This window comes from Grus americana, chromosome 26 (genome assembly GCF_028858705.1).
Source record: "Grus americana isolate bGruAme1 chromosome 26, bGruAme1.mat, whole genome shotgun sequence".
NCBI lineage: Eukaryota > Metazoa > Chordata > Aves > Gruiformes > Gruidae > Grus > Grus americana.
Window position 1 is genome coordinate 2995925 of NC_072877.1, and position 24295 is coordinate 3020219.

Sequence of the window (24295 nt, forward strand, 5' to 3'; positions counted from 1 at the left end):
AGGCAACGAGGCACCCGCAGGATTGTGGGAGCGTTGCTCAAATCAGCAGAGAAACCAACTAAGCTGCCAGGAAACAATATTAAAAAAAGCAGGGGGGTGGATCTCGTCTGCTGAGCGCCAGCTCCATAAATCAAAGCCCTGCGGTTTGTGCAGAGCTAAAACCTCGCTTCTCCCATGCTCCACCCCGGCATAACTATTTTTGCTCGGTGTCAAATGCCCTGATAGTGAGAGCCGAGGGCTGGGATTCGGGTGCACGCCGGCAGAAGGCAGGGCAGCAGCAGACCTCGCTGCTCCGGTTCGCATCGCTTGGCTGTTCACAGGGCACCGGCCAGGCTCCCTCAGTGGGAAAAAAACCAATTCCCGGCACCGAGCCCCAGCCACTCTCCTTGAGTCATGCCAAGGGCTGGCAACCGCGGCGTGACCACCACAGGACACGAGCCCGGTCCCATGGGGACCCGCCAGCTGATGGGTGCACAGACCAGTTTGAGACTGGTTTAGCCCCTGCCCCTGAGGACCTGCAGTCCTCTCGTTCCTGCAGGTCCTGCTGAGCCCACCTGCCTCTCCCTGTGTGGCTGCTGGGGCTCCGTCAGTGTGCGCAGGGATGTGCGCACTCATGCTGTACCCAGGATGGTTTCCCGCACCGACTTTGGGAAGGGAATGGCTGCAGCTCTCTTGCCTTACAGCCAGACACCCACCGTGATGTGCCGGCTCATGCTGGGGCTCCTGTCTTCCCTGACCCCCCGTCCCTGCTCTATCTCAGCTCTGAGAGGGGCAGGAGCCCACACAGGGCTCGGGGGAGCCGCCAGCCGCTCCCCGGCACGGCGCAGGTGTGTGCCGGAGCCGGGGGGAGCCTCCCTTGCCGCATACCTGACCGGGACACAGTCGTGCAAGCACCGTGCACGGGGCAAGTCCAGATGTGCTGCCAGCCACCCAGCGAATTCCTGAGTGCTGCGTCAGCTGTCGATGGCAAACAGGCCTGCTCAGCACGCAGGCAGGAAACCTGCCTCCGTGTAGGAAGAGATTAACGACTAGGTGAGGAAGAAGGAGGCAAACAGATTTCCCCAGGGGCAGATGTACAGGGAGGGAAGGGATGTGGGAACATAACTGCACCTCTAACCTGGCTCCAGCCTACCGGGGAGCAGCGGGACGCACTGAACGCTGCTCGGTGCTTGGAAAGTTACAGTGTGTACGGGTACCCGCTTGGCTTCCTCCTGGTATTGGAAAAATCACATCCGCACAAGCAGGATGGGCCTTACCTGTGGACAAGCACAGCCTGCTTGGGCTACAGAAATCGATACCAGGGCCCCAGCCTGGGTCACTTCAAGAAGGTGATTTAGCAGAGATGCTCAGGTTTTTTTCTTCACAGCATCCCTCCCCGCTGTTCAGCACTAAAAGTGAGGCCAGGGGAGGTCAGGAGGCTGGTTCCCCCCATCTGCACCTCGGCACACCAATTCCCAGCCCCACAGGAGGTCCTCAGCCCGTGGTGACCTCAGCTTGCTGCTTTGGGGATGTTTCCAGCACCCGAAGGTAGGGTTGTGCACAAAGCAAACTCTTGCCAGGCTTGGAGCCAGGTTGGGAGCGGCCACCCGCGCACGGGCTGCTGTGGCTCAGCTCCCCCCTTGTCCTGCATTTATCCGCCTTTCTGCACATAAACGCACACACGGGCACTCACAGCGGAGCAGCCAAGGAGGTGGCTTGTTTGCAGAGCCAAAGGCACTTAACCGAGCATCGGCCCGAGCAAGGCGAGGCTCCTCTGCCGACATCTGACAGCGCAGCTGGCTCTGCGCCCATTGCAGCTGGAGTAGGTCTGCAGGTACCGTGCCTCAGTTTCCCCGTCTGCACCTAGGACGGCTCTGGCCACAGCCCCACCGATTCGGTTCCCCGCGGTCAGAGGCCTGGGGAACGTGTCCTTAGCTCTGCCGTGAGGACTAGTCGTGGCATGAGCGAGACACACCCCGGCCCAGCCCGGTGCTCATCCCAAACGCGGGATATTGGAGACTCCGCTTCGAGTCCCTGCTCCAAATCAAGCAAAACAGGAACTGCAGCCCGGACCTTCCCCGGCCGGGCGAGCTCCCTGGCTGCTGGCTGCTTTCCCCGGGCTCTCGGCTCTTTTCCCGAGGAGCTTTCCAAGGCTCCAGACTGAATCCCACCGCCGGGCAGGAACGGACGCACCGACGGTCCAAATCCGGCCGCGTTTACCCAAAGCACCTCTCACCTCTTCCTCTCCTTTAGCATCTGCCCCGGCCCCAGAGCGAGCAAAGGAAACACCCCCCCATTCCCCAACCACCGAAAGCGATGGGGGCCGGCGGAAGGGGGGGGCCGGACACCCCGCGGGCCGGGACACAAAGGCCGGGGGCTGCGCCGGGGCGGGCCGATGCGCGGGCGCGGGGTTCCAGGCTCCTCCTCCGCCGCCGCGCCGGGGATGCTGCTGCCGGGTACGCACCGGGAGCCCCGCGGAGCGCCGCGCCGCCGCGCAGAGGAGGCAGCGACCACCCGAGGTGGGCGAAACCCCGCGGCCGGGGACGGAGGGGACGCGGGGAAGTGGGGAAGCGCTGCCGGCCCCCGGGGTGCCGCTGCCCCGGGAGCTCCGTCCTCAGGGCAATGGGGCAGGAACGGGGAGGGTGAGCTGCGCGGCCGGGACACCCCCCCGCCACCACCATCCCCCCTTTCCCGGCCTGGCGCGGTGAGGGGACTGCGGCCGGAGCGCGTCGCTTTGGGGTTAAGCGGCGCGGCGGGCACCGCGCCTCCGCCGGGACCCTCCGGGGATGCCCCGCACAGCAGCTCGCCCGGCCCGGCCCTGCGGTGACAAGGCGCCGGGGTCGGGCACAAAGGGTCGGGGCCGCTGCCCAAGCCGGCGGGGTCGGAGCTGCCCGGGAGAGCGGCTTAAATCGAGTGCGTGTGTCCCCCCCCACCCCCGGCTGCACATCCCTCTGCGAGCTCTGCCAGGTCGGAGCCGGCAGCGGCTCCCACAGGGCTCAGCTCCGTCTTTTCACTTCCCCTCTGAAGTCTGGAAAACTTCTTTTCAAGGCAGCGAGAAAATTCTGCACGTTCAGCACCGTGATTCAGGCTGCTTCTGGTTACACAGTCCCCAAACTCTCCGGGAAGAGAAAGGAAGGAGCAGATGCCTTTGGTTTGTTGTCATCAGCATTGAGCCATCCTCGGGAAAGGGGCTGCCTGCCCGTGGTAGAAATTATTTGCCGGTAGCGCCTGCGCGCGTGCGGTAGGATGGGCAGCAAGCGGGTGGGCAGCGTGGGTGGCAGAGGATTGGCAAGACACGGAGGCTATGGCTTGCGTGGGCATCGGGTACCTCTGTGTGCAAATACCAATTGTATCTGGATGCGGGTATCATCGCGTGTGAGTGTGCTGCCAGATATCGCTGGAAGTGTTTTAGCGTTTCCTTGGGTGTGCATACGCGTGGCCAGGCAGGTCTGTCGATGCTTTCCTCGGTGCGTGCACTGTGCAGGTTGCAGGATCTGTGCCTATTTTTGCACACAGGTAAATGCGTGGGGGGGAGGTCACTGCTGACGGGAGGATGCACAGCTCTCAGGGGTGCCCACCCGGGTCCTGGAAAGCCAGGGATTAACCTCTGCCTTTAAAAGCAGCGCTGGAGTGTTGCGGTGACCGTGGCAGAAGTCAGCTCTGGGCTGTCACTTCTCACCCTGCTGACGCTCTGCATTCGGTGCCAGATCTGCACAGCCCGGCAGCTGCCGACTCCTGTGGGGAACAAGGACAGAGCCGGGTCCCAGGCTCGGTGCACAACGCTCCCTCCTTTGCTCAGCCAGCTGAGGAGTTTGCACCTTGCCATCTCCGAGGGGGCTGGATGCCTGCTTGGACTCTGCAGAGAGCACCTTGCTTTTTCTCACGGTTCAGGAGTATTTGGCCACGGGTCCAGGTTCCCAGAGGTGTGGCAAGGAGGGTCCCACGCACTGAAGTTGGCCCAGGATTGTGGGGGAGCCCTGACAGCTCCCATCCAGACCCCCCCAATCCTGATTTCTCAACACGGCTGTGCCCACACACCTTGATCCCAGCTGCAGCGGCGGTACCGCTGCATCCCTGCTACGAAGCCCTTTCTCCCCGGGGAGTTTGCATTTGGTTTCCCACTGTCCCCTTCTGCTAACGCTCCCCTGGCCCCGGTGTCAGCCCCCCTCCTGCAGTGCTGTGCCCCAGGTACCTCCTCAGCCAAGGCTGCCCCAGCAGAGCGGTGCTGAGGGGGTTTCTCTCTCCTGTGTTCACAAGTGAGCTGAGGCCTGTGAACTCCTTACATGTATGACTCGGTGTGCTCACGGCAAAGGGACCAGCACCTGACCCATTTTCCCGAGCAGGCTTGCGTTTCCGCAGTCATTACCGTGGCTGTCCAAATTCCTCCTGAGAGCTTGTTTTCCTCACTGAAAGCTGCGGCAAGTGGAATACGAGCAGGAAAAAAAGTCCTCGTGAGTCTCCACTATCCGTCCTCCTGATACCATCGCTCCAGACGCTGATTAACCTCCCTTTGAAATCATTGCCAGGGCAGAGCCTGCCTGGCTGCTCCTCGCCTGGCCCCAGCCTCCCACACCAGCCTGCAGTCACGGCCGTGCACCGTCGCACACCGTCTCCCCGAGCTCCTCCATGTCGGCCACGCTGACCTGCGCGGCTCACACCTACGCCGGCGGCCAGGCTTTTCCGAGGGTCTGCAGAGCCCTCCGTTAGCCATTCTGCGGTATCACCCGCGCAATTAATCACCAGGGCCATTAATCAGCGGGACAAAGAATTGTAAGTGCAAAATCATCGGTGCAATCAGCGGTGGGGGCAATTAATGGCAGCTGCAAAAGTGCACTCGGGAACACAATCGCACGCTACGGGGGATGCTCTCAGCTCCCTGCCAGGCCTCCAGCCGCAGCCCCACGGCACGCACATGCTCGAGGGGCTGCGCTCACCTGCCGTGGCAGCTCCCTCGCCCTCGGAGCCCCAGCTGTGCCGGCACCCCTCCTGCTCCCCGGGTGACCCCCTCCTCTTGGCACCGCAGGCTGCTAAATTGGTCTTGAGTCGTTCTTTTCCACCCACCCCTTAGTCACTCTTCCCTGGCAGGCAGCGCTGCGGAGCAGTGGGAGGCAAACGAATGAGAAACTCGGGCAGGAAAATGAGATTTCAAGAAAAGCCAGCTCCCCTGCGAGCCACTGAAGCGGGCATAGAGACTTCCAGGGCAGGCTTCCCGTGCCGAGGGTGCGCAGGGCAGACCCCCACCCCGGGCGTGGGCAGCGGGGACTCAGCCCTGGAGGAAAGGGGAAACCCAGCCCTTGCAGATGCTCCGCTGCGGAGCGGGGCCAGGCAGAGACGGGGATGCTGCCCCAGCGAGCTGCTGCTGCTCTCCCATCCTGCGCCTCCCGCAGCAGCCCTTCCTCTGATGACATCCTTAGCCCTAAATCACCATTTCCTCCCTTTGTAAGAGCCTCTATTTTGCTGCGGGCAGGTACAGTCATGCTCAGCACACGCTCAGGTGAGGCATCTGCGGCATGCAGAGAGGTGGGCAGCCGCGGAGCCGCCGCTCTCAGCGCAACAGGGAGCAAAACCAAGTCGAGGGCTGGAGCGCATACCTGCTCTCCTTGAGACGATTCAAAAACCCATCCCCATCTCCGGCAGCGAGAGCTGAGCTCCAGGCTCGCTCCCCGGGACGCTCAGTCACCCACAGACATCCCGGCAGAGCTCAGAGCCCACAGTGCAAGGTGCTGCGTGGACAAGTGTGAAAAGATAGTATCACTGCAGGCGTTGCAGGAAACGGGCACTATAATTGCTCCTCAAAGCAGCACAGGCTGGCAGGGACAGGACCATGGCCCTCGTCTGCTCGATAACGGAGACACGCGGGCGTTCCTCGGGCAGCGCTGCCCATGCTCTGCACCCCAAGGCATTGGACCTTAATCCTCCAGCGCTTAGAAAAAGCTTAGCACTGATGGGAAACTTGAAGGCTTTTTTTTTTTTTTTTTTCTAGTCCCCCCTAACCACTGCCTTGCATGTGTGTTTATAAATATTTCTTTCTCGTGGGACGGCTTAAAAAATCCAACCCCCCTCCACCTAACTTATTTGATGTTATATGTTTACCGGCTGCCCTTGGGTTTGCTGTCGTGGTTTTTTTTTTTTTTCCAGGAGACCTGTAGGTATAAGGCTGCACCGAAAGCTCCTTTGTGGAAGGGGGCAGGATGGAGGGAGGAGGCACGCAGCCCCCCCCCCGGGTCAGGGAGGGCAGCAGCGAAGACGTGCGGCTGGGAGCGGGCAGGACCTAAGTGGACGGTTGCCATTAGGGATTAGTTAAAAATAGCAGGGAATGTACAAAGATTTGGCACGTGGATCACAAAGTCTTTCCTACACAAATTGTTTGCTACTATTGGGTTTTTGCGCTTGCTCGCTTAATTAAGAAAAGCCCCACCTTGAGCAGGGAGGCTGGAGAAATTGTTCTGGGGAGGCCTGAATGTGTGCACACGTGGCCGTTACCTGGTTTTGGAGAACGAAATCTGGGGGGGAGCGAACACCCTGGTGCGCAAGCAGTGCTGGGGTTACTCTAGAGCTGCAGGAGCAAAAGCCGACCCTGCGCTGCTTTGCAACCGGGTCCTCTCAACACCAGCGCTCCGGTTCAGACCTTCCTCTTCCTCACGTGCAGAAGTTTTCCTCCTGAGCTAAAAAGAGATCTCCATTTATCTCCTTAGCAGAGCAAGGCCTCTGTGAAAGCCGGCTCCTTCCAGCAGAGGGTAGCAATGCATGTGCACGCTCTCCTCCTTAGAATAAGAGGATATTTAGTCATTTATGAAAGAGCTTTATCTCCTGAGCCTCTGACTTTTGGAGAACCCAGCATCTCCCCGCTCCCAGGGCACTGGCAGTGCTCAGGGCTGGGAGCCAGAGGCTGCAGCTGGGCACTTGCCTCCCTCTGCCTGGAAAGGAAAAGTTAAGGTTTGCGTTAACTTGCGGTGGTGCAATGACACGGGGCTGTTTGCCAGCAATGGCATTTCCTAAGAGGTTTCCTAGACGCAGAAGGGATGAGTTTGGCCACTTGCCATATTGCCGAAGCAAAGATAACGATGTCAGAGGTCCTAGCTCGGAAGGCAAGTTGGAAGGAACGTTTAGATATTTAATTGCCTTTTAGCAAGCCACCAGTGGTAACAGCAGCAAAAGCTCGAACTGTCTCAACAGACATGCTCCTCTGAAATGCAAGTGCCTGTGTTTATTTTTTTAAACAATTAAATGACATCTCTGTAAGCCAGTTATGGATGATCTCCTTTAAAGGTTAATTGAATATTCCTTGCAACTTTGATGTACATTTCTCCTTTGAGAGAACTGCTCTATTTGGCAGCCAGGCATTAAAGGGGTGGTTTTCACAACGGGCCAAGTTTGAAAAAAAGAGGAGGAGGAAAATAGGAAGCGAGACCTGAATTTGCCTTTTTTTTTGCCTTTTTTTTTTGCCTTTTTTTTTTTTTTCTTCTGAATCTGCTGCATTGAAGCCTGGTTGAGCAGAGCAGGGATGGGGACATGTAACGCTCTGGAAAGCAGGAGAGGGAGTTGAAGGATGAGAAGACAGCGGCAGCTCAACAGATGCTTTTCGCAGTAAGGACTGAGATTGGCTCTTCATCAACATGCAGAACTTGCCTTTTCTCAGCTCCCACTTGGCTGAGCATCATGCAGGGTACAAAAATACCCAGCATTTAGATGAACCGCAGCATAACTGGTATCACAAACAAGGAAGGACAGCACAGAAATCATGTACAGCTTAGTTTTGGAGCTCAGGTGCTGTGAAGCCAAGCATAGACTTGACATGGAGAAGTTGACTTTGCTGGAAGATCTTTAGGTCCTACCTCAGAGAAATTCTTCCTCTGATCCTCACAGCCTTACTGCTAAGGACAGATTGAGGGTTTTCAGCTGCTGCCAGGGTCGGTTATTTCCCTTCCTGTTTCTTAGAGAAGCAGCCGAAGCTTCCCGCTGCAGCAGGCGGTTTCTAGCCTATGACTTTAGGAGTACGTCCCAAGAGACCCAGCCCTATCTCAGCCTCTGGCTGCTCATGTCCTTGGCTACCCGGCCATCACCAGTGAGAAAAGAGCAAGGGAGAGCAGACGGCGGGTCCATGCCCCCCGACAGCATTCCTGTTGCACGTGAACCCAACAAGGCTGAGAAGGAAGCAGCACGGACTTGCTGTATGATCTCCAGATAGACCAAGGAGGTGCCAAAAGGCTGAAGGAGGTGAAGGACCAGAGAGGAGACCCAGCTGGGCCTCCCAAGCACTGGCACGGCAGCCAGGGAAGGTGGGCTGGGCAGCCGTGGCCAACAAGAGCATGGGAGGCAATGGGGGCCATGCTCCTGACTGCTTTTCAACCGCTTGGGAGAGGAGAAGAGACAATAAAAGGCGAGAAGATTGCAAACAGCCCTGTCTCCATGGCAGCCTGCAGCTCCACTTCTAAATTTTCCCTGTACATGGAGAGGGTGCTTCTCCCCTATATGCTCTTGGGGGAGTTTTGCAGCAGAAAGAGCCTTAGTCCAGGTATTTCGTGGTGGTTGGTGAGGGACTGGCTTGTGGAAGAGACCTGTGGTGCTACCATCTTGTCAGAACCTGGGGGAAACGGGCTCACGGTCCCTCGTTACTGTTTTATCCATAATTAGGGGGACAGAGGAAGACACGTGCAAAGCCCATGGAAACGGAAAGCTGGGGGGAAAAGTATTTAGGGCTCATCTCAAGTTACATGAAGTTCTTGCTATTTTTAACTGGACAGGCAAATCCTTTCCGTCAATTAGACCCCAGAGAAAGCGCGTGGGAGACGTGTAGGACACCAAACCTCAACGGCCGGGCTGCTGACCGGGGCTGTGGCTACGCCAATTAGCACCAGGCGCAGACCACGCCACATCGGTGCTGCGCAGGTGGAAATTAAAGGACGGCATCTCGGCAACGTCCCATCCACACTCAGAGGCACCTGCAAGATGTACGGAGACCCTGAGCTACCCAGCGCCAGCCAGTCTCTTGCAACCAGCTTTTTTGGATGCCCCCCTCCCATTTTCACACCCTGGCAGATTGTGTTTTACGGGGTCGGAAATAGATGCGCGAGAAGGGGCCTCGCAGATCCCAAGTGAAAGCCGTGCTCAGCTGTCACCCACCCCGGCACCAGCTGCCAGCCCCAGACGGTTCCCAAAATAACTAACCCGTGGCAGGGATGCGAGGGCCCCCTCGCCCCCCTCCGAGGGAAGGAGCGGTCGTTTTGCACCTTCAGCCTCACAGGGACGGGCTGCCGTGGATGGAACCTCCTGCCAGGTCCTCCCTGGGAACGGGATCTTCTCCCCGACAGCATCCCCAGGCTGCAAACCCCGCCCCCCCCCCCCCCCCCAACTTGCCCTGTTAACAGAGGGGTCCTGCGGGCAGCCGGTGGAGACTGAGTGGGTGCTGGTGACCTGGGTGCTGTGGCACGGCGGGGGCTCGGCGCTGACCCGGCTGTTTCCCACAGAGCGATGGTGCCTGTGGGTGTGAATTCGCTGGTCTGGGGGTGGTGGCCGTTCCCTGGCGCTGGCGTCACGGTTCAGGTGTGCCTGACACGGCCCCGGCGAGTCTGCAAACCTGCGAAAGACCAAAGCAAGAGCATTTCTGAGTTTCCAATTAGCAGCCCTTTAATTGCAGTATTAGTTGCTCATTAGTGGGAAAAGCCAGATGCTCTAAGGAGTTAAGTAAGCTGAAAAGATCTTTCTCTCCACCCCAGGAATATTTAACTATGTCTCATGCAAGTATTTCCTTTGTACCGGGAGCATGACTGATGTGACTTGTGTGGGTGCTGTGCTCGGCTTTTGAATCCCCGATGAGCTCCAAGTCCGTGTGACGTGAGGCCGCCGGCAGGAGCGGGGATGAAGCTGCGAGGAGGTCTGGCTATTCCTGGGTGGCACAGGTGGGGTGTCTGCGCACGTGGTCGAGGGAAGGTTGGGAGCTGGAGGGTCCTGGAGTTGCATTTAGCCTAGAACAGAGCGAGGAAGCGTTTGGGCTCTGGTCTGAGCGGAGAGCTGGGGACGTCACGGGTAGGGCCGAGGTGCTACTTGCAGAAATACATGGCCTCAGGAGCACAAAGAGGAGCTATAGACCAAGCCAGGGTGGCGATAACGTGGAGGATCAGGCTCCCAGAGCGGTGCCGGGATACTCCCACAATGCACTGCTATTGCTGTGCTTGTATCCAGCCAGGGCAACGCATCCTATGGGGCCAGCTCCCCTTGGGAACAACCCCCCCGCGAGGGCAGACGGGGGGACGGGGACAACAGGAAGGAGGCTGGGACCATGGCAAGCCCGGCTCCTGATAACGCTGTTTGGATTTGCTTGCATATGAAGCTATTTAATGTAAACTGCAGCTGCGCGGGGGAGAGCCGAGGCGTTTCGGCACCAGAAATCCCTCCTTGCTCTGCGCACAGCAAACATGGGCTGGCTCTGTAAACAGCCCCGTCTTGCCCGGGGCCGGCAGGAGTGGTGCTCAGGGGCTGGCCAGGGACCATCAGCTTCCCAGCACACCTTTCTTTTAATGACAACATCCCATCGCTGACCGCTGGCCGGGCTGGCACGTGGGAGCGGGTTGAGCAGGTTCCCCACCCCCCCGCATCATTTGGTGACCTTCCGAGCGCGAGGATCGGTCACGCTGTCCCAGCCCTCTCCCCCCCAGGTCACTGCTCATCTCCAGCCTGTCCTGTGGGCTGTAACTCCCCCCTGCCTCACAGGCTGCCAGGGCAAACACCAGCTTTTCCCGGGAATAAATGCCGGCTGGCTGAGGCTGCAGCCTTTCAGCCACCAGCAAGGAGGTTTGTCTCACTTCTGAGTCCCTCTCGGGCTCGGGGGACAGAAAGAATAATACATCACTTTTTCTAGTGCACATATTTGCTGGTGCTATTAGTTTGTGCTCAGGTTAACTGTCCAGTAAGCATCTGCTGGAGAGAAAGCACGAGGCTTTGCAGAAAAGCAGACGTTGAAAGTCATGGGACTTTGCTGACTTCCACCAATTTTCTGTGGGTTGAGCAATCGTCCCTGGGCAGGGACAGGAGCCTCTCGGTGCTCAGCCCAGCTCCCGCACAGGGAAACACTGCCGTCTCCCCGCAGAGGGACCAGACAGCGTGGAAGCAGATGCAGCACCGCGGGTGTTGAGCCGATATCCTCTAAAGCTTGCTCTGCCAATGTGATTCATTGTTAATTTGAGAAATTCCTCTTATTCTAGGACTGGCTTCCCCAAACGGAGCTCAAGCCAGTCGCCTCAGTGCCGCCTACATCGTCACATGGACAATTTTGCCCTGCTCTCCCATTAAAGACACTTGTTGACTCATCCCTAGTCGGGATTGGCGTCTCGATCGCTCGATGGATAGAACAGAGGCATACGCAGCTCCTTCAAGCTCTTTCCAAAGCTGATGCTGAATTCAGTGTTGATTTTGGGCTTTTCCAGCAGGGCTGGCAGGAGGAAGAGCGACATAAGTGACCTTGACCCGAGCCGCTCTCCCGCAGGAGCAGGGCGCAAACAGGCAGCGCTCGGTGCTGCCGATGGGCTTCAAAACAGACGCGGATTCCCTTTTGTTGCTTTTTTTTTTTTTTTCCCTCCCCCCTTACTGAGCGATTGCACCTTCACCTCCAGGGCTTGCAGCAGGATCACCGGTCCTGGCGTAAGAGCCCAGCTGCCGGGGCGGGGGGGACACTGGCAGAGACACGGCACAGTCTACCGCTGCGCTGGCGTGAAGCCCACCCAAATCCCTGCCAAAGCCACTGCTGGCTCCTCTAACAAGCACCAGCCAGTGGGTGTGAATTCTCTTAGTGTTCATTGAAATAACATTAAGTGTGATGGACTCCTGGGCTATTAGAGTGGATGTAACGTGTAATTGAGGCTGGTTATTCTTCATCTGGAGTGTCCCCCTTCACTAATGGCAAATCAGGGCAGAACACATGGTGCGCGCTTTGTGAATCCCGGACTCAATTCACTCCCTGCCTCCGATCAAAATGATCCCAATGAATGTCAATGAATGAGCGGGGGACAATGAATTAGAGTGAATGAAAGCCTTGTAATGGGGCCCTTCGCCGGCACCGAGCCACAATTGAACGCCACAAGGATGGCGTCTGCCTGGGCGGTGTTTGAATTCATCCCCATTAGTGCGATTAGGGTGAAGATTACAGGGTGGGGGCAAGGTCGGCTCCGCTGATGGGGCTCTTCAAGCCCTATTGCTGCCATTTCTGTGGAGACCAAAATGAGCCGGTTTGGGAGAGCCTGGCTCCAGCTGGGCACGGGGAGAGCGGGCTGAGCTCGTACGTCTCAGTAGGGACAGGCAGATGCTCGCACAGCCCAGGGTGGGTCTGTCCCATCAGCCTGGTGTTCGTTAGCGTTTAGGGTCCAGAAATCAGAATCCGGTTTGGATTGCGGATCCTAAACCCAGCTCAGGAGGATTGCTGCATTCCAAGTTTTGGATTAAGCCATTCTCTTCATTAAAACATGCCAGATGCTCCAGGTGGCACGTGCGTGGCTTTTCACCATGGAAATGCCCATATTTTGCCCCGGGGCCACATTCCTGGTGTCTCAAAGACCCAAGTCACTGAGTAAAACAGGGGCGCATCACCTGGCAGCGATGGAGGGAAAGAGGAAGGAGGCTGCTCCTGGATCCAGGCTCTTGGCAGCTGCTGCTTCTGTATTATCTCCGCATCTCCCAACAAACACCCAAATGTGTGGGTGCATCTGCACAGAAACGATGAATAATAATTCAAGAGGGAAAAAGAGTAGGCGAGAGAGTGCAGGGGAGAAGGAAGCTTTCGCATACCGAGGGGAGAAGAACAGGATCAGCAGGGAGGGAGTAACACTGCGAAGCCTGGAAGGAAACGAAGTCTCTAACGAAGGTGACCTGTCTGGGGAAGGCAGAGAGAAAGCTCCTGCCTGTGAAAACGTTGCAAGGGAAGAGGAAAAGGCTTCAAAGAAACTGTGCTGCAAGGAGATAAGATTAGATTCCTGCAGCCCATTCAGAAAGCAGGCGATGGGGAGAGTCGCTCTCCCACGTGCGATTGCAGGCTAGGCGTGACTGCAAGGAATGTGGGATGCCATTCATTCCCCCCTCTTTTTCTGCAATAATACAGGTGGGCGCATCCACACGTGCAGCCCCTGATCCCATGGGTTTGGCCCACACCACACGGGTGTTTATCGGGGGTCTGTCCCATGGGCGATCACCGCGGAGCCCTGCACCTCCCAGCTCACCGCTCCACCTCGATGGGTTTTGTTAGCAGCCCCCTCAAGTCCCCCGAAGGGTCACGGGGCCAGACGTGGCCACAGGCACTGCCCCTCAGCACAGCGTCGCCGTGGGGCTCCGACCCTCGAGGGGCTCGTGCCGTCACCCCGGCCCCCTGCCCGCCACCAAGAGCTTTGTGGGGCTCGTTAGCAGGAGGGAGAGGCTCGTGTCTCTTCTGGCTTTCTGTCCTCGTTAATTGGTGAGGGACAGGGCAAATCACATTTCAAAGTGATTGCGTTTAGCGCCGCGAGCCAGGCGAGACTGGGAGCTGCAGGGTTTGGCTTCGGGCACGGACACCCCCGCTCACCCAGGTGGGCACCCCATCTCCAGCAGCCCCCCCAGAGCTGCCCAGACTGGGGCCCCCACCAGTGCTGGGGCATTTTCAGACCCTACACTCTCAGTATTTTTTTTTTTTTTTTCCTCAACCCCTTTTTACACTTTGCAGTATGCCTAACCTAACTGAACTGTGGCTGTTGCCAAGCATGCAAAAGCCCTTAAAATATACATATATACGTGAATCTAAATATATAGGTATGTACATAATGACTAGGTCTTGTTTGGCTCAGCAAACCGATCTGGCTCCCTGTAGAGTCACAGGGTCACTAGATTTGATTCAGGGGAAGACCCAAACGCGTGCCAGAGGCTGAACGAGGAAGGGGGACAAGTCTGGTCCCCCCGTTTCGGAGATGCCCCAAAGCTGGCGCAGCAGCCCCGCGTGCTCTGCTCGCTCGGTGCGCTCCCAGCTGTGCTGTCTCCAGAGCCTTTCTCTTTCTGCTGACGCCGTGCATGAATGCCAACTCCTCCACGGCTTTCAGAGTGTTCATTTTTAAATCGAAAGAGGGAAGAAGAAGAAAAAGACATGCCCAGCCCTCTCAGGCACGTGTAGGAGGGCTGGGATTGATTGAAACGCCTCCTGCCAAGAGGCTGGAAAGTCCCAGCTCTCCCTCCGCACATTTCTCCTGTCTTCTGCAGGCACCCAAAAACCCAAGGGTGCATCTATCCCAGGGGCCTGATGCTCTGGCAACAGCAAGCCTGGCATCCCCAGAGCAGCGGGTCCGTGCGCCCTGCGCTGTTCCGCGTTTTAAAGGCATCAAACCTCCCCGACGCCTCTGCCATAGGTGTATGTAAATACAGCGGCTGCTTTCCCTCCCGCTCGCACATGTTGAACGCTGTCTCCGGGATGCTGTCGCTACGGTTGGCAGCTTTGCTGCTGTGACACTGGCTTTTCTCTTCTGCAGGCACATACGCACAAGCGCGGTGTCAGGAACACACGCTGGCGGAGCAGCCTCCTGTGCCAATTATCCTGTTCCCTGCAGTGATTCCTCCCCCTCCGCGCACATTATGCCTCTTACCCTGTAAAAATGAATGAAGCCCAAGTCATCGATCACTTTTAGCATATCAGCATCCAGGCAGCAGTTCAGACCTTGGTTCTTACTTACTTCTCTTAATCCCCCAAAAATGGATTTAGGGATTAAAGCGGATATTCTGTCTTTCTGGGACTTTTCTTTGACACTTAATCAATTTGGGTCCTCAGGGCACAGAGAAAAAAGAAAACAAATAAAGCTGAGGGATGAGCGCAGGTTCGTGCTACCCCGTTCAGGATGCGGAAGAGACTGCACCGGAGCAGGGATAAGGCAGGACATACCAAAGAATGGGAAAACACGGGAGCAGCTCTCTAGGCCTTGAGGATGAGGCAGCGAGGATGCCCTGGCACACCACGTCTGCACCCTCCGTCGCTCAACCCTCTCCCGGCAGACCCCGAGCGCTCTCCTGCTGTCGGATAATGTTTTACCCCCCCAGGATGCCTGCTCGGGCGATGGGAGCCCAGCGTGGGGCAGCTCCAGAGGAGAGCTGGACCACACAGCACTGACGCTGCCCAGAGCGGAAGCTTTGAGCTGTTTCGCACACAGCGGAGAGCAGAAACATTTCCAATCTCATCATCCTGTGCAACCGGGATTTAGCTCATTTTGATTAGGCTCGTCTGCCTACGAGCAGCTCTTCCATCTAGATAATTAAAGGATGAGGTGGGGAGAAGGAGGAAGGTGCATCTCCATTATAACCCTAACACCGGGAGCCAACCGTTGCAAAGGCCACCAGGAGCTGGGATTTTTTATCTTTTTTTTTTTTTAACCCCATAGCAAAGAGAATTAATGCGCAGCCCCGCATACCTCTGAACCGTAATCACAATACTCAGCACACATATAATGCCTCTCGTCGTCTTAAGTGCTGCGCAGACATTAAGCGTAATTAAGCCTCACGGCATCCCTTTTCAGGTAGGTTAAGAGGAGCACTGAAAACTGGAGAGAAATCAGAGCGCGACAGGCTGATGCAGGAGAGGTTGTGACTGCAGCTCGCAGCACCGAGCGTGGCTGTCAGGAGATGGGATCCATCCGGCACGGAACAAGCAGGAGGCACGGGCGCTTGTTGAAGTTAGCGCCTATTAGGCACCTAAAAAAAAATCACTACAAATCCCTTTTCCTTCTCTCCTTATTTTTAGAGGCGCCCGTGTCTCATAACCCTCCTGGCCTCATCTGGCTGCACTGTACCCCGCAGCTCCCGACAATCCCCCCGGGCGCCGGGCAGGATGCGGCCATCCGGGTGGGAGCTGTGCCGTGGCAGCTGCCAGCCAGCCTGGGGACGCAGGCAGCTCGCGGGAGGCTCCTGGAGCCATCCCAGGCGCAGGGGAAAACCCTGCTCTTCCCTGCCGTCCTCGTCTGCCGCCCTCCTTCACCCGGGGCTTTGGCGGAGGGATGGAGAGGAGCAGCCCCGGGCCGGCAGCAGGGTCCCAGCCTCAGCGAGCATCCCTCTGCCTTTGCACGCACGCGAGGACCGACGGGCTCACCTGCACGCACACCCCCAGCCCGACACACGCTGATCCATCCCCAGACTCACACACGGGGAAATACGCACGCTGAGCTGCACGCACCCCCTTTGCACAAGCCCTTTCGCGTGCCGATGCCAGCTTGTACCCAAACACGCGTGCAAGGCGTGCGTTTACGCACTCATACCGTCAGAAACCGCCCCGCTCCTGCCGGCGCCTAGACCGTGGGCGCAGAATCGCACCCGCCTCCCAAACCGTTTTTTCTCACCCTGCTCTCTTTGCCTCCCGCAGGCTCGCAGCTCCCGGGCGCAGCGAGGTCTTTGCTATGATCGCAGCAGCGGCCGTCTCTACTTGCTGCCCGGACCCCCTGCCGCGCGGTTCAGCCGGGCTCTGCTCCCCCCGCTGCATGCCCCCCACCCGGGAGCAGCATGGGCAGCGTCAGTAGCCTCATCTCCGGCCACAGCTTCCACAGCAAGCACTGCCGAGCCTCCCAGTACAAGCTCCGCAAGTCATCCCACCTGAAAAAACTCAACAGGTACTCGGACGGGCTGCTCCGCTTCGGCTTCTCCCAGGACTCCAGCCACAAGTCCAGCTCCAAAAGCAGCAAGAATGAGGACTTCTTTTACATCAAGGTCAGCCAGAAATCGCACGGCTCCCACCGAGCGGACTATACCTCGCTTGCCGGCGGGGAGCTGGGCAGCCAAGCCGGGACAAGCGGCATGGATTTCGGGACGCCCACGCCACAGAAGCTGATGCCCTTTCCCGGTCAGCTGGAAGTGGTTAGTAGGGGACGCGGTGGCCCCAGAAGCAGGGGGTGACCCACTGGAGGGAACGTCTGCCCTCAAAGCGGGTGCAGGTCCCACCGCAGGGTTGTCCTGGTCCAGGAGAAAGCTCAGAGAAGATAGTTTGTGCCAAGGAAGCGGGAGGAGGGGGGTGGCGGGGAGGTGCTGGGGGCACCCTGCCACCCTCTGCTTTTGGGAATTTGGATCAGCCATAGGATCCGTATCCTTTAATTTCCAAACCTTCTGTTTGCCTCCCAACAGAGGCGGTTTTAACCATCAGCGTCCTCCTGAGCTTTTGGCCCCTGATGGAGACTCAAGCTGTCCCCACCCTGGGGGTCTTGTCCTTGGGGGCAGAAGGGATGCGGGAGAATTGATGACGTGGTGTGGGTCTGTGCTGATGGGCTCTGCTCTTCTCCCCAGGGCGCAGAGAAGCCGACCGCACGACCGACCGCCTTCAAGCCGGTGCTGCCCCGCTCCAGCGCCATCCTCCACTCCTCCCCGGAGAACGGGGGTCACCTCTCCCAGCAGCTGCACCCCCCGGACAAAACCAAGGAGCAGGAGCTGAAGCCGGTGCTGTGCTCGGGGGGTCTGTCCGACTCTGGCAGGAACTCCATGTCCAGCCTCCCCACCCACAGCACCAACAGCAGCTACCAGCTCGACCCCCTCGTCACACCCATGGGGCCCATCAGCCGCTTTGGGGGCTCAGCCCACAACATCTTGCAGTGCGCCATCATCCAGGACAGCAACATGATGAGCCTCAAGGCCATGTCCTTCTCCGACGGGGGTAACAAGATCCTCAACCCCGGCAAAGCCCCCCACCATCACGCTGCCGAGAAGACCACTTGCATCCGTTCGCCCATCTCCACGGATGAGTCCACCATCCAGGAGCTGGAGCAGAAGCTGCTAGAGAGGGAGGGAGAGCTGCAGGAGCTTCAGTCGACCTTCGAGGAGAAAGAAGTCAGCTCCTGCCAGGCTTACGAAGAGAAGCAGCGGCGCTGCAAGGAAGAGCTGGAGGGCCTCAAGCAGAAATGCAACAGCAAGCTCAAGCAAACCTCACAGAAAACCCAGCGGACACAGCAGGTCCTCCACCTCCAGGTGTTCCAGCTGCAGCAGGAGAAGAAGCAGCTCCGGGAGGAGCTGGAGAACCTCATGAAAGAGCAAAACCTGCTGGAGACCAAGCTGAGGTCCTACGAGAAGGAGAAGACCAGCTTCGCCCCGGCGCTGGAGGAGACCCAGTGGGAGGTAAGCAGCACCGGAGCGCCGGGCGGCATCTCGGGCTGCCAATGCCGAAAGCAAAGCGCGCGCGTGGAAGGTGATAGCTTCAGCGCCAGCAATAAACCACGCGGCTCTTCTCCATTTCTGTACCTGCGTCCAGCAGCACCAGGAAGGGTCTGAGCAGAGCAGATGGCGCACGCGTTAAGCCCAGGCTGTAGGAGATAGATGTTAAAGCCGAGGAGAGCCTTAGTCTGTCATGCGGGGGCTTTGCAAATTATAACTGACTCACTGCCCCTCTTAAACCCTCGGCACTTCACATCATATAAGGAAACGACTGACTTCATAAAACCCCCCAGTCATTAAAATAACTTCACGTTTCCAACCTCCAGCGCAGGGTTTTTCAGGCTGCCTTTCCCGAAGGAGCAGTAAAGCTGCCTTCCCACGTGGAAATAGGAGCTACTTGGACTTGCCATGGTCATTTATTAGAGAGCAGTAAAACCTTCCACTCTCTGCTTAAGCTTAATTTTCTCACTGATTGGGTATCGCTGGACAAAACCCATTAAACTGCTGAAAGTTCAGAAGTGAGCCTGCCCACCCGCCTGAATACCATAGACCGATGCCATTTCACTGCGGCTGCGCAGGGAGAAGCATAGCTGTTGCCCGGCGTGCTTCAAGGAGCGCGGTGCTCACCTTCGCTCCCTCACGTGCAAGGATTTCTCACGTCACATTCAGGATCTCTAGTTTATTTGCATTTTGGAGCCACCCTTCCAGGCTGTTCGCAAACCCTACCGAAATTCCAGCTGCAGGGTCCCACCGAGAGCGGCTGGGTGCCGAACCCCCCAACAGCTTCTCCAGGAGCAGCTGTAGCAGCCACGCTTTAGGCTCCAGCGGGATGCTCCGGTGGGATTTACGTGTTTTGCTCCCAGCTGCGATTTTGCGGGGTGTAGGGTGCAGCTGGGTGTCTGCTTGTGAAACGAGCTCAGCGAGTTTAACTGACCGTGCGAGCTGTCAGCGGTGGTTTCGGCAAACATGGGTATGGAGACTCAAGCACTTCTTCGACACCCTTCGTTTCCACACCTCAGCTGAGGGGCGTCAGCTCCTTAAATCCTCACAGCTGGTCATGAGCAGCCTTCCATGTCAGCCGGGGGGGTGATGCATGGAGAGCATGGGGTCCCCACCAGCCCCCCTGAGCACCCAGGGCATTGCTGCCTGTGCTGGGCATCTCCCTGGATGGGATTTTGTGGCCAGGGTCTCCCCATGCCGAACCCCAGTGTCCTGGTTTCAGCTGAGATAGAGTTCATTTTTCTTTCTGGTAGCCGGTATAGCGCTGTGTGTTGGATTTAGTACGAGTGTTGGATTTAGTACGAGTGGTTAAACCACGACACCCAGCTGTGCCCAGCACGGCTTGCAGTGGTACCGTGGGTGCTGTGGGCTTTCTCCAAGGCACAGCCCTAACTCGGGTGCTGCATCCCTCCCCGTAGGTGTGCCAGAAGTCTGGTGAGATATCGCTCCTGAAGCAGCAGCTGAAGGAGTCCCAGACGGAGCTCAACACCAAGACCGCCGAGATCCTCAGCCTGAAGGCTCAGCTGAAGGAGGTGAGGGTGAAGATGGAAGGGCTGGAGATGAAGACCCAGGACCTGGAGGGCTCCCTGCGCACCAAAGCCATGGAGCTGGAGGTGTGCGAGAACGAGCTCCAGCGCAAGAAGAACGAGTCCGAGCTGCTGAGAGAGAAGGTGAACCTGCTGGAGCAGGAGATTGTGGACCTGCGGACGGAGCTCGCCGTCCTCAAGGAGCAGCTGAGCGAAGCCCGGGAGGTGGCCAGGCCCTGCGCCATGGTGGACGATGCTCAGGCCCTACAGGGAGAGGTGGAGAGGCTGAGGGCAGAGTTGAAGGCTGAACAGGACAACAACGAACAGATGACCTCCAGCTTCCAGCACGAGCGGCAGACGTGGAAGGAGGAGAAGGAAAAGGTGATTCACTACCAGAAGCAGCTGCAGCAGAGCTACCTGCACATGTACAAGCGAAACCAGAACCTGGAGAAGATGCTCCAGCAGCTCGCCGCAGGGGAAGACGGCAAAGAGCCCATCGAGCTGGACATAGCTGGCACCGACGTCCCCTACGAGGACATCATCGCCACCGAGATCTGAGCCAGGTCTGCCTTCTCCTCCTTGCAGCTCAGGGGCGGGCGTCTCTTCCAGGCGAGAAGCGCTGCCCCGCAGCTCAGCCTGCGCCTTGTACAGTTCAGATGAGCCATGTATTTATTAGTGGAGCTGGTGGCCTGGCCGGCTCGCCAGCCCTTCTCCCCTCCCCGCGTCGCACCGCGGCGGTGCCCTCCGCTGCCTGTCGTGTTACAGAGGTGAACAAGCAACTCGTGCCAATGGTGACGTGCCAGCAGCCCCCCCTCGCCCCCCTCTTGCCCCCTTGTAGGACTCGAGAAGCTGGCGACGGGAGCAGTCAGGGAACAGGACTTCAGCAAATAAATCTCCCGTCGGGTAACGAGATGATGCAAAACTCCCAGGGGATGCTCTGCTCCAGGCTTGGAGGGATCCCACGACGGCACAGCTCTGGGGACGGGGACACCACAGCCCTTTCAGAGGAATCGGCCGCGGCACGTTTCCAGCCGCTCACAGCCTGGAGGAAGCTCCGTGCTGCTCTCACACCTCCGTAACATTCCTCCGGTTGGTGCCGATCCCCAGGTGCCATGGGACCGAGGAGCCACCTCCTGCCACCGGCGCAGGCTGCACAGCCACGTCTCCCATCCTGCGGCTGCCGTAGTGCCTCAGGAAGGACCCTACCCACACACACGCACACCCCACCTCGTTACAGGCAACACCCCCACCGAAATCGCCTTTCACTAACGAGCACAGCCCACCCTGCACCCGTCCCGTCCCTCAGCCACGGCGGCACATCCCTCCTCCCTGGACCTGCACAGCCACGGCGAGCCCGGCGTTCCCCGCTCTGACGGACAAGGGCTCAGTGCCCCTTTCCTCCAGCTGCCGGACAGGCAACTGGATTTAAGAATTAACAGAAATTTCCAAGCCACAGTCTGATCCAAGAAAGTGGGGGGGCAATCGGTTGTGTTTGCCCCCTGCGACCGTCGCTCCCGGGAACCCCAGCTGCCTTACCTCCTCCCGTGCCCTTACATCCACGGGATCCCAGCAACAGGAGCTGATTAAAAAAAAACCCCAAACCAACCACTTCCATTTTGTTTTCTACCCCAGCTCTTAAAATTTCCTCCTGCCGCCAGCCAGCGGATAACCGGGCTCCACTGCACGTCACCAGTGATGACTCTCCTGTCCCCCCACGGCTCGGCACGGGCCGGGAGGGAATCGGCCAGCACCCGGCTTGCCAGGGTGGACGTCTCCAGCCGGGACCACTTTGTGCTAGTGCAATGGTATTTTTACTGCAACGTGTCTGTTTACCCACTACTGAGCCGGGCGCCAGCTCGGGAAGCCCCATCCCAGGGTTGTGGGGAGGAGGGGGGGGAGTCTCGCACGATCCCATGCCGCAAATTCGGCCAAGGGCTCAAAGCTGTGCACAAGCAGCAAAATTCAGCATCCCTCACCCCGCTCCAGCCAGCCTGTAAAGGCAACACACGGAAACCAGTCTGTGCCTTCCGCACCTGCCCCCGAGCACCCCCACCATGTGCCCGTGCCGTCCCGGGGCATCCCGGCCGGTCCCAGCGCCAGCACACAGCACAAGCCGATCCTTAGCCGTGGTCCGCTGGAGAAAAGCCAACCCCAAATCACGGCTCCAGCCCTGCGGCTGTAGGTCGGGGCCACGTCAGGTCAGCCAGCCTTTGCCCAGACCTGCTGAAGGATGTTTTGGAGAGCTGAAAGATCGGGGATGAAGGATGGGACCCGGCTCCGCTCTGGCTCAGAGGCCAGAAGGGATTTTCTGCATCATCCAAGCCATAGCCCTGCACCGAGGGCTCTGCTCCCCCTCCGCACCCCGCACCGGAGCCAGAGCATGGCGACCAGGAGCTTTCCAGTGCCAAACACCCGCGGGGGGCCGAGGGGAGCAGAGCTCTCCCGGCTGCCCCGTCCCGCAGCCCCTGCCCAGCCCTGTTCCTGCTCCATCCAGCCTCGGTGACACCGTCCCAGGTCCCTGTCACCCCAGCCCCGCGTCCTCCCCAGCCAGCGCTGTATGATGTGATCGCCCGGAGGCATCGACGTGCTGCCTTTGCACAATGCTGTGTGTGACCGTCCGCATCGCAGGTGTGTCGCTCCCGGTGTGAGCCGCAGCCGCCCTGCCCGCTCTGCGGCTGGCCAGGCTCAGCCTGTACATATAATTATTTTTCTGCAGGTTTTTTTGGATGTTATTTCTGGTGACCGATGTAAACTACTGGTAATTTTATGTTTTTATTTATAAATAAATTTTTAAAAACTTACTTAGCCTCCCCGAGTGCCTGGCTTGGCAGCGTTCAGAGGGTTTTCATCGCCGACGAGCGGCGATGCAGGACGGTGTTTCGCCATGCCCCTCTCACATCCCCCCCCAAGCCACAGCCCGTTTATCGCAGCACACCAAGGTCCCCTTTGGGGACATCCTTCCACCTGGCCCTGTTTGTTTCCAGCCCCGCGAGCACTTTGCCGCGTGGGCAAGCGGCGTTATCTTCGCTGTGCAGCTGGGATAACCCATGCATGGAAAAGCGGCAACTTGCCTCCGGCAAACACGGGGGCATCGGAGAGGGGGAGATAATCCACCTGGCCCCGCTCCCAGCCCACACCCCACGGGCTTCACCCTCCCCCGGCTCCGCAGGTGAGACCGATTCTCATCCCAACCCCGCACAGCCCAAAGCCCCGGCGGTCCCCGACCCCCTGTCCCCAGGTCCATCTTCCCAGCGGGCAGAGCTGGAGAAAACAATTAGAGAGAGAGAGATGGAGTGAAAACACCTTAACAAAAGATGAGGACGTGTTTTGACTATTTAAGCTGTTTTCCTCCAAAACCATTCGACTCGGAGCCCGTTTGCACTGCACGGATCTGGTGGTTTCACAGGTCGAAACAGCACGTGGGGAGATAAAGGGGGAGGCTGGGGGCAGAAAACAGGGAAACACTCAAATTGCAGAAAACACCGCTCACCCCGACTCATCTGGCTGCTTCCACGGGGCGCTCACCCCACTGCCGTGCAGGGTGGGGGGGCCCAAGCCACACACAAGCTGCTCTGTGCCCCCCTAAAAGGGCACCCAGCACGGGCACCCAGCTCCCACCGACGCTTTCCAGGGAAACCTTGGCTGCGCTCACGCTGCCCAAGGCATGAGGGAAGTTTATTTTTAGAGCCTTTGAAAACTGCTGAAGAGGAAAGAGATAGAAAACCACACGCAAGGACTCTCTTTCTCCTGAGCAGCACATTCTGTCACAAATCACCTCTGACCATCACCTGCCTGGCTGCGGGGTGCTGCCGGCTTGGCCGAGCCCTCCCCTGGCTTGTCCATGTATCTAGGTCAAGGGAGCAGCGAGGAGCAGCCCCCCGAGCTGGCTGTTACCCCAGGGGACATCCCTGCCCCATGGAGCTCACAACCAAACTGCAGATGCTGCAGCACAGCAAAGCCAAGCCTTACCGGGCTGAACAGCAGCAGGGTCAGGGCAGGTCCAGGAGCGAGTGCTGCATCCCTCAGGAGACGCACACCATAAGGACAGCTTCTTGGCAATGCCCAGGATACTGCAAAGCCAAAAACCCCAACCCTGGAGACCCTGAGCTGCTTCTCCCATTAAACTAGGTGAGGATCCCACCCTTTTTCCATCAAAACCCTAACGAAGGTACTGATGAGAAGCAGCCGTGTCCTGCCCACAGGCAGGGCTCAGAGCATCCTCTGCCTCAGGCAGCAGCAGCAATCTGGCAGCGGGCACCACCCGGCCCTCGTGGGGCTGTTGCATGTGAGGAGCAGGGCTCGAACAGGGGCACAGCTCCAGCGTTAGGATGCTGTGAGATTACAAGGAAAGCTGAACGGGGGAAGGCAGCTTCAGCCAGGGCAGCCCTGTCCCTGCTGCACTGGAAGGAAAGAGCAGAAAGCCCCGATAACGCCGGCGTAAAGCCGTTCCCTCGTAATATTCAACGCTTCCTCCGTGGCAGGTTGAACGTGAATGGGATGGCATCAGCGTGTGCCAGAGCTCCTGGGCTGAGGAAGTGTCTGAGCACAAGGGCACGGTTAGCTGAGGTGATGGGGGGGCAAAGCAGGGGAAGCGGCACCACCTCGTGCATCCCCCCCCCATTAGAGTTCCCTGCCTCGTCTGTGCTTTGGGTTAGCTCTGCTCCAGCTGCCCG

The 24295-nt window shown here is 58.4% G+C and overlaps 1 protein-coding gene across 2 annotated transcripts; it reads left to right on the top strand.

Moving 5' to 3' along the window:
- The first annotated feature begins 2361 nt into the window (after positions 1–2361).
- LZTS1 (leucine zipper tumor suppressor 1) lies at positions 2362–22421 on the top strand. Of its 2 annotated transcripts, none has more exons than XM_054804710.1 (4): positions 2362–2498; positions 16328–16815; positions 17239–18060; positions 19515–22421. In XM_054804710.1, exons 2-4 carry the CDS (start codon positions 16465–16467, stop codon positions 20178–20180), a joined length of 1839 nt encoding a protein of 612 aa, XP_054660685.1. In that variant the 5' UTR covers positions 2362–2498; positions 16328–16464; the 3' UTR covers positions 20181–22421. The 2 variants fall into 2 exon arrangements, with proteins under 2 accessions (XP_054660685.1, XP_054660686.1); XM_054804711.1 differs by lacking the exon at positions 2362–2498 and adding an exon at positions 9841–9878.
- Positions 22422–24295: the final 1874 nt, after the last annotated feature.